This window comes from Chinchilla lanigera, unplaced genomic scaffold (assembly GCF_000276665.1).
Source record: "Chinchilla lanigera isolate Chin_1 unplaced genomic scaffold, ChiLan1.0 scaffold00030, whole genome shotgun sequence".
Taxonomy (NCBI): domain Eukaryota; kingdom Metazoa; phylum Chordata; class Mammalia; order Rodentia; family Chinchillidae; genus Chinchilla; species Chinchilla lanigera.
The window spans coordinates 23,541,876-23,552,062 of NW_004955431.1; the positions used below are offsets into that span (position 1 = coordinate 23,541,876).

The 10,187-nt window shown below is 39.7% G+C and overlaps 1 protein-coding gene across 1 annotated transcript in view; it reads right to left on the bottom strand.

Moving 5' to 3' along the window:
- Positions 1-966: 966 nt before the first annotated feature.
- Positions 967-10,187, bottom strand: part of Eif3a (eukaryotic translation initiation factor 3, subunit A) — a 36,051-nt gene continuing 26,830 nt past the window's right edge. The window contains exons 18-22 of the mRNA XM_005387883.2: positions 9,432-9,520; positions 8,131-8,804; positions 5,631-5,832; positions 4,618-4,808; positions 967-2,234 (exon numbers count right to left, since the gene is read on the bottom strand). Of these exons, the coding sequence (XP_005387940.1) occupies positions 1,963-2,234; positions 4,618-4,808; positions 5,631-5,832; positions 8,131-8,804; positions 9,432-9,520 (1,428 nt within the window). The 3' untranslated portion in view covers positions 967-1,962. The remainder of the gene's footprint in view (positions 2,235-4,617; positions 4,809-5,630; positions 5,833-8,130; positions 8,805-9,431; positions 9,521-10,187) is intronic.

A 10,187-nucleotide genomic window follows, 5' to 3' on the forward strand; every position in this document is an offset into this window, starting at 1 on the left:
GTCAAAATGCCTTTGGTAAAAAGCACCATCAATTTTTTATCTTAACATGCTGCACAGATGCAACTTCTGGCAGGCCTAGAGGGATGTAGGGCCTTTTCCTGGTCCCATGATGCCTCCACCACCCGCCCCCATCTGTATTAACAGCAATGCTCTTATTTTAAAAAGGAGAAGCCTTGGGAACATGGGGACCACCTTTGCCTAGGCTGCTTGTTCAGTTTTCTTTTAATATTTGTTAATAGATAACTAGGGAAATGGGGTTGGGACACCTAGGTAATGGAAACAAGAGCTATCACAAAGCAACAGCATCAGACTGTTCTGCCCTCCCTGCGCTCTAGCTTCTAATACCCAGGACAAGGAAAACTTAGGAGAACAGAATGTCTAAGAAACGGAACAAGCAGAAAGGCTGGGTTTGCAGACTAGCCTTGAAGCCCACTATACATGTCTCTGTATCTAAAGAGGACTGATTACAAGAACTGTCTGGTGGAACTTACCTGTGATGTCACATGTACAGTTCTGTATGCTAAGAACAAATTCCAGGTTACTGGTCCAAATATAGTCTTTGAACTAGAATTTTTACTTAATGAAAGGAAAGGCCCTCTCCCCACAAAGACTTTTCATAACTTCTATATGTGTGAAATACCGCAACTTAAGAAGTATTTAAAAGTGATTTGATCCTTGGTAACATCAAACAAAACCTCTGACCTAAACGCTAAATCTACCAGGAACTCTCACCAAGGTGGTACCTCACACTTGTACATGAATCTAGAGGACAGCATTACAAGAAAACTAGGAATTTCATTAATAAAAAGGATGCTTTAGAGGAAACACCCTACCTGTATTTGCTTTCTGTTACTGTATTTAGGTTATTTTATTTGATGCTGACACAGATAAGTTTAATGGCACTGATAAAAATTCAACTGGATATGCAAACTTACTATGATAAACAAAATGCTCTGTAACCACAAATCAACACTAAAATTCTGTGAGTTTTTTATTTATCACTGAAGAAAGAAAACACAGCAGCAAGTTCTGTGTTGGCTTCAATACGATCAAATAGTTAATCTGTAACGTAACTACTACACTCTAAAATTGAAGTCAACACAGTCATTACTACAAATTACTTGTTGAAAGACTATCCTGAAGAGAAAGAAAATCAGGAAAAAGAATTTAAACAATTTCTCCAAACCACATTTATAAATATTGACATATTTAAAATGTTTGAAAGGCATAAATTCTCCATTGATGGAAAGCAGTTTCCTATTGGCAACAGAAAAAAACTCAGCAATAGTTTACCAAATGTTTTAAGTGTAAAAGCTGTATTGTTTCAGGGTTTGCACTTGAGCAGTACTGTCATAATAAAGACTGCACACTGCTTTATACTCACCTCTTAAGTAAAATCTACAGAAAATCCCACTGAATCCAATGTTTACTGCACTTATAGTGAACCTAAAAACTTTCTAAATTTAGTTAATAGTAAATACCTCAAAATACCTAAAGAAGTTTATGTTTCAATTGCTAATGGTGTGAAAACTGTTTCAGATCCACTGGTTTAAAGAGTCTTCAAATACATATTCTTTAATAGAGCCTTACACCTCATTCCAAACTAATATCTGATATTTCAAAAATCAAAAGAAAAAAAAAGATCTGTTTTATACCAAGATACAGGTATTAATACCTGATGGGTTCACATTTTAAATTTATTTGTTTTTCTTTTCGTTTTTGTAAACAAATGATTGATGAAATAATGCAACACCTTAAATTCCAGAAAATGGCATGGTTTCCCACCCTCCTGTGGATAGGGTGCATGATCAATCTATTATATAGGATTAATACAAGTTCATGCTTTTTGTGTTATGGTGAAACGTTAAAGAATCCAATTTAGATTGAAGTACAAGTATGGTAATCTTTGAATGCAATCAAACCTATGTAAGACACAAGAGTTTGCATCCACGATCTTGAGACCTAACGTCGTACCGTGGTCCACCCATCTTCATCAGTCTCATTCTTAGTGCGGCGGAGAGACTCCCGATCTTTATCAGCTCTCCAGGAGGCCTTCTCTTTTTCACCTTCCCTTTCTCGGTCTCGGTCTCTTTCTCTTTCTCGGTCTCTTTCCCTTTCTCGGTCTCGGTCTCTTTCTCGGTCTCTTGACAGAGCTGGGGGAGGAACACGACGAGGGGGATCCCGCTCTTCCGCTCGGTCATCTTTCCTGTCATCAGCACGTCTCCAAGAGCTTACTAAAAAGTTCAATTTAGTAAATTGAAAGAAGCATAAGTTTGCATTTGCTCAAACTAATCACAACCTAAGCTAACCTCTACCTCAAATAACTAAGAAATCTTTTACTGAGTAACAATACAGAACCACAACTAAACTCTTAAATAACTAAACTACTAACTAAACTAAATACTGAACTAAAACAAAACAAAAACACCTCTATACGTTTAAGTTATTTGTACAGTTCCTGAAACCATCTTTAACACATTTGTGATGGGGCTGTAATTCATGTCTCACTGCCAGGGGGCTCTGATTTGAATTTGATTGTCCTGCCAGCTTGAGATACCAGTGGTACATGCACAACTATGTGAAAAAAAGGGTGCTACAGTGGCTGCAATAAAAGTGAACGTGTTAGGACATTTTGTGCAATGTCCACAAATCAGATATACATATAATGTGTTAAAGATATTAATGAACATAAAATAATTTAATGAAAATTTTGATGGTTATCTAGTTTTTAATTGGTATGAATAGTATTAATATTTCTATCTGGACAGTAATTATCCAAATTCAAGCAACTAACTAGATTATACTTTTTATTAATTTTATTAGTAAAAAGACCAATAAAAGTGATTAGATCTATTTGTTCTACCAATGGTACAAGCTACCCAATGGGACAGTCACGCATGTACCACCAGTGGCTCAAGCTAGTGAGAACATGTTAAAATAATGCACAGGCTTACATGTAACTCAAAATTTGAAAATAAGCAGAAATCATTGGCCTATGGAAATATTCTAACAGTTATAAAATCTTTAAAACAAGATGACAAAAATCTAGCCAACGAAAAATTTTAAACTAAAAGGTATACTGTCACATGCTTATAATCCTAGCAGCACTCAGGAGGCCGAGGCTGAAGGATCATCCTGAGTTTGAGGCCAGCCTGGAATAGTGAATTCAAGGTTAGACTGAACTACACAGCCTCAAAAAACATAAAAATAAACTAAAAGGGTTTCTGCTCTTGTTGAATTTAAAGAGCAAGTCAGTCATAAACATGGCTCTTTTATTTTTTTTTTAAAGGGGTCATACTATATATATAGTTCAAGCTATCTTGAACTATCTAGTCTAGGATGGCCTTAAATTAAACTCAGTGATTCTCCTGCCTCAGCCTCCTGAGTGCTGGGATTATGGGCATGCACCACCATGCCCAGCTCAAGTACCACTAATAGTTGTAAAATATGGCTATACTGTGGTGGTGCATTCCTGTAATTCCAGCACTCAGGAAGCTGAGGCAGGAGGGTCATTGTAAGTTTGTAGCCTGAAGTAACTACAAAGTGAGTTCAAAACCAGCCTGAATTGTATAGAGACTCTGTCTCAAAAAGACAAAAGAAGAAAGGAAAGGAAGAGAGAGAGAGAGAGAGAAAGAAAAAAGAAGGAAGAAAAAAAGAGGAAGAGAAAGGAAGGAAGGAAGGAAAGAAGGAAGGAAGGAAAAAGAAAGAAAGAAAGGAAGGAAGGAAGGAAGGAAGGAAGGAAGGAAGGAAGGCAGGCAGGCAGGCAGGCAGGCAGGCAGGCAGGCAAGCTGTAATAGAATGGCCTTACGATGCAGCTGTACAGGCAAAATATTAAAAAGGTGTTAAGTGCAATAGACATTTTAAATATACTAGAACTATTTTTTAGCTGAAGTTTCAACTACTGTAATTTTAGAGAAATACTGACATTTTGTGCTTTTCTGCTAGGACCTTACTATTTTATCCGTTTTTTTTTTTTTTTTTGAGATAGGGTCTGTTTAGTTCAGGCTGTCCTTGAACTTTCAATGTAGACCAAGCTGTCCCTAAACTCTGAAGCAATTCTCCTGCCTCTGCCTCTAGAGTGCTGGGATTTATTTATAGGCATGTGCCACCACACCTAGCTAGAACATTACTTTTAGTGGGTTGCTGTTTGTTTTTGAGACAGGATCTTGCTATGTTTTTCCAAGCTGGCCTTGAACTCGCAGTGATTCTCCTGCCTCAGCCTCTCAAGTACTGGGATTACAGGTATGTGCCACCACACCCAGCAGATCTCACTTTTAAATAGCTAATAAACTATGCCTTCATTTTCACTAAATAATATTTATCAATTTAGTCTATTGCTATACTCTGAATTTAGAGAACAGTTCATTTCACAGCTTGATCAGGAGTTCTAACTTTAAAAAGTATCAACTATTATTTTTGGTATTCAAACAAATTCACAACAGGGCTGGGGATTTAGCTCAGTGGCAAAAGTGACTGCCTGGCAAGCACAAGGTCATGAGTTCGGTTCCCGGTACCAGAGAAAAACCAAAAAAAAAAAAAAACCAAAAAAACAAACAAATTCACAAATACGTAAAAGGAGTCATGTTCTCCAGTACACTGACAGCTGACAAAATATACCTTCATCACGCTCCGATCGGAGCGGTGGCCCTCTTCGGTCTCTGTCATCTCTTGGGTCTCGTCGTTCTCTCAGATCACGCCGATCATCTCTCTCCCGTCGACGGTCATCCCGATCCCTATCATCTCGGCGACCGGAATCTCTCCAGCTCGAAGATTCTTCAGCTGGTCCTCTTCTCCAGCCACCTTCATCCCTGTAGCAATTTAAAAAACTAAGTTCTTGCTGTTGGTAGACTCGATGGGTAATTTTAAATGAACACACCTCATCCAAGCTGGTATTCAGAGTTTACAACTATAGCAAGAACAAAGTTTAAACTCAGCACTTGACTTCAATTTGATACCTGAGTAGCAGAGCAAATGACACCTAGATTTCCATGTGGGAGCCACTACCCACACGGGTGGCTACCAAAATGTAACTGAAATAAAATAGAGACAGTTCCTCAACAGCATTAAAAACATTTCCAGTGCTCAAAAGCCAAATGTGGACAGTGCTGATCTAGATTTATGGATGCAAGTTCACTCTGGCAAGATTAACAAACTACTACTTTTTTGAAACAGGGTCTCATTATATAGTCCAGGCTGGCCTGAAACTCACTATATAACTCAGGCTAACCTTAAACTCATAGCAATCCTCCTGTCTCAGCCTCCCAAGGGCTGGAATTACATGCCTGTGCCTCCTGGCACAAGCTGGAATTTTTATCTCTAATAAAAGTAAAGGGGCTTTGATAATTTAAGAGCAATAAAAACTGATTGCTCATAAAAACCAATGGCTGTTAAACACTCCTAAATTGTTCAACTACCTTTACACAACCTGTAAGCTGCTGAACAGTTTAACCCATTTTCTCATTTAAAAGGAAATTTCCAATTAAATAATCTCTAAAATGTTTTTAGTGTGCAACCAATAGGGGAACAGGTTGAAGAGTATCATTTCTCAAAAACACCTGAGAATATACCAGACAGTATTAAGAGAATCCCAAGTCCCTTAAACTCTAGACAGTTTACTGAGAATACCCCACCTGGGTCTTCTGAAGCGATCCTCACGATCCGCTTCTCTCTCCCTGTCCCTTTCTCGTTCAGGGTCTTTGTCATTCTCCTCACGGTCTTGATTGTCTCTATCCCTTTCTTTATCCCTATCCCAGTCTCGTTCTTCTGGTGGTCTTGATTCTCGAGGTGGACCCCAGCTCTCTTCTCTGGCTTTTTCCTTCTCTCTCCATCCACCTTATTTTTTAAAAAGAAAAAAAAAAATTTTCCTTTCAAGAAATAAACTGGCAATCTAAGAGATCCTAATGTTGGCATTAATTCACCACCCTTTTTAAAAGACACTCCCACTTCATTTAAAACACTGTTGAAGCCATGTACACTAGTTTAAGGAATACCCATCACTGGCAGTTTCTCTGACACACATACGAAACACTCGATTTTCTACTTGTAAGCTGAGCTGTTGAGTATAAAATCTGTCCTCATGGTAAACAGACTACTCTTTTAAGGAGTAAAAACATACTGTGTTTTCCTGGAGAGTTATAAGTCTGAGATTTTTTTCCCCCCTGTGATACTGGGGATTAAATTCATGGCCCCATGTATATAAGGCAAGTACTCTACTACTAAGCTAAATCCCTAGTTATGGGGGGGTTTTTTTGGTTTTTAAAAAATTTTTATTTTACTTTGAGAGAGGGCCTTGCTAAGTTGCCTAAGCAGGACTCAAACTTGCAATCCACTGGCTTTAGACTCTTGGATACCTGGTATTACAGGTGTGTGTCACTGCACCAGCTACAGCACCTCAAAGAAAGGAAAAAAAAAAAAACACCACTTTCATGTTTCTGTCATCCACCACTCATTACCCTCCAGCTAGTTCTGAAACAAGGAGAAAATGCTTTGGTCCTGCCAGCATCTCACACAGGAACTCAAGATTTCAATGAAAGCATATTATGGTACAAAGCTAATAGTTACTTTTATGATTAACACTGGTATTACCACGTGTCAAAGCACTAACCTACCTAAGTCCTCTACCTAAATTGACTCATTTAATCCTATCCATAGCTGTGAGACTCTATACTTGCTAAACTCTGTAAGCTCAAAATATTCAGGGCACTTTTCCATGAATAAAGCACAAAAGCAGCAAAACAAAGCAACATATCAATACTGGCCAAAGTTGGCAGCCCTCTTAGTTTCATCTCTCTTCCTATAAACAAATGTCTGCTTAAAGATCTATTTACTTACTTCCATATTTTCCAAATTTTTTATTTTTGCTGGTGACTTTGCTGCTTAAAACTACTACCCAGCATAACACTGAAGTGCTACGTAGTGCCTTCAACTACAAGAGCACTATGACCTATCTTAAAAAGGAAAGACACGTGTTAGATAAACTTTGTTCAGGTTTGAGTTCTAGCGCTGTTGGTGATGTTAATGAAACAGTATTGCATTTTAAGTATGGTTATGTACTGACTAGCTAACAAAAATTCTGTAACCAAGGGAATACAACTTTGTATGTATTTTTCCTAGGATTCATTACTCATCACAACTTTAGAGAACAATTTAAGGAGACTCCATGGTTCTGTTAACCCTATTTTAAGTGAGACACGGAAAAGCTAAGTCACTTACTCCAGATCACAAAGCTAACAGTGGAAGGAAACGAGGTTAGAATAAGACAGCGGTACAAAGTAAGAAAGGAAACTCTAAACTTAGGACAGACTTTATAATGTAATACGAACTGGGAGTGAGAGAACGGGCAGATACCAATGAGGATAGCTCAAAGAAAGCCGGGTGTGGTGGTGCACACCTGTAAGCCCAGAGCTGAGGCAGGAGGATCGCTGAGAGCTCAGGGCCAGCCTGCACTCAATAGTGAGACCCTGTCTCAAAAGCACCAGCCCAAGGTTATGCAGAGTTCATGCAGAAGTGGGTAGATTAAGGAATATCAAAAAGGCAAAAAACTGAAAGACTGCATGTAAAGAATGAGAGTGGTACCCCTAAGAGAAAAGCAGGCGTGTGTTTTGGGGGGAGGCAGTGAACACAGATTTGCAAAGGCTGAGTGTGAAGTGTCAATGAGACTTGTAGGTGGAGCTGAATTGTGCATTTACCATGCACTTGTCACCCGCACGCAGCAAGCAAAAAAAAGTTACATAAATGTGTCAAACACATACACAATTTACCGAAGTTAATAAACTGTAAAAAATAAGCAGGCTCAAGACTAAAAACGTAAGAAAAGAGAACATATCTTGGTTTTTAGTTATTTTTAAGAGCTGGCTGGTCTAAGATAGGACTTCAGGGATGGGTGCAAAAAGAGCCTCCAAAGCAGCAGTCAAGTGACAGGAAGAAAACAGGCCTAATATCACTAATGACGGGGAAGGTTATTTTGGAGTGTGGTAGAGCAATCACTGTAGAAGGCATTGAAGGAAAAACCCACTTACATTGAAAATGGCCAGACAGCTCAATCTGTCACTATGCATTAAATTTCACTTTCTGCATGTAAACACATCAATCTGATTCCATAAAGCATCTAAGCTAAATAAAGAATTTTACCTGGCTTAACATAGGGTCTCCAGGGACCAGGTCTAGACATCCGATCATCATCCATGTTTCTCCAAGACCCCCTGTCATCATCTGCACCTCGCCTGGAAAGCCGGTCATCATCAGCATTCCTCCAAGGTCCTCGGTCATCATCCAAGCCTCGCCGGGGACCCCGGTCATCATCCAAGCCCCGCCTGGGACCCCGGTCATCATCAGCATTCCGCCAGGATGATCGTTCATCATCAGCACCGCCCCGCCTCAGCACCCGGTCCTCATCCATCCCACGTCTTGGTCCTCTGTCCTCATCAGCTGTTCGCCAGCTTCCTCTGTCATCATCCAATCCTCGTCTAGGTGGTCTGTCATCATCCGCATGACGCCAACTTCCCCTGTCATCATCACCAATTCGTCTAGGCGGCCTGTCGTCATCACCAATTCGTCTGGGAGGCCTGTCATCATCTGCATTACGCCAAGAAGGCCGGTCATCATCTGCTCCACGGCGAGAGAAGCGATCTTCATCAGGACCACGTCTGGGGCCCCTGTCATCATCCATGCCACGCCTGGGTACCCGATCATCATCTGCTCTATGAGAAGACTCTCTCTCATCATCATCCCCCAAGCGCCGTGGGCGATCTTCATCCCTTCTGTGAGGCCTCTCGTCATCCCGTCCTTCTCCACGTCTCCACTCCCTACAGAGCAACAAGCCACACATTTTTTTAAGAACAGTTTTTTTTTCAGAAAGCACTGATGTACTGGGAGGAACTATTTCGTTTCACTCCCTTAAAAAAATCACCAGTCTAATAAATTCATAAATTCTAGTCCTCAAAAGAATGTTTAAAGAACCAGATCTTATACCAATGCATAGACCAAAATGGCAACAGCCAAAAAAACAGGCTATGCGTACTTTCTCAAGAACATGCTGGCAACTGCTAAACCTTTTACAGCAATCTACCTAAACCCCATTTCTGCACAGAAACTAAAGCCTGGATTCTTGCCTGCCAAAAGTTCTTATTTTAAAGGATGGCTCAATCCACTTAACAAATCTAGAGGAAAAATGTTATGGAACTCTTCATTTTTACCACCTAAACTGTTAGATTAGGCAACAAAAAAGAGGGGGAAAGCATTCTTTCTTGAGATATTTAGGTCAGTCATCAAGGTAATAAAATACATTATGAATGTCCAGTAACAGTTAAAGACACGTATATAATTATTCACGGCTCTCCTTTCTTCATCAATTAGATTTTTAAAAACCACTGATACGTTATTAACAAGATCCACGACTGGGGCGTACTACATATTTTCACAACTCCACTTACTTCTCTGGCGGGCCTCTCCTCCACTCAGAGTCGGCTTCAGGCCCTTTTCTCCATGTGCCTTCTGAATCTCTATCTCCCCAACGAGAGTCCTGCATCAGCAAACAGAACGTGAGGAACCACAGTGACAATGGTTTATTATTACAAGCACTAGTATCACCAAATGTTTTCAAACTTAACTTCAAGTGTCTAAATATAAGCATATCTTTTAAAAATATTCTTTTTAAATCTTTAAACAGACTCACAGTACAGCAAAACTAGTATTCTCATATATTGTGGACAACTTTATAAACAGGTAAAACAACTAAGCACAACAAAGGCAAACTAAATGAAATGTCAAAAGGAATGGTTACATTAACAGTATTTTCTCAAAGCATCATGCTATCATTAAAAACTTTAGCAAGAGCCAGTGCAGTGGCATATGCCTATCACCTCAGCACCCGAGAGAGTAAGGCTGCATGTTCGCAGCATGAACTACATTAAGCAAAACCCTGTCTCAAAACCAAGAAAAAAAAATTGGAAATATCAAAGATACTCAGCATCCCTATAGTGAAGACACAAATCTGGCCTCACTTCTTACAGATGAAGGTAAACCTTTCTCAGAAATACCCTATAGCCGGGCATGGTGGCACAGGCCTGGTAATCCCAGCTCTCCAGAGGATGAGGCAGGAGAATCCCTGTGAGTTCGAGGCCAGCATAGGTTACAGTAAGTTCAAGGCCAGCCTGAACTGCATAGTAAGACCTTCTCTCAAAAAGACC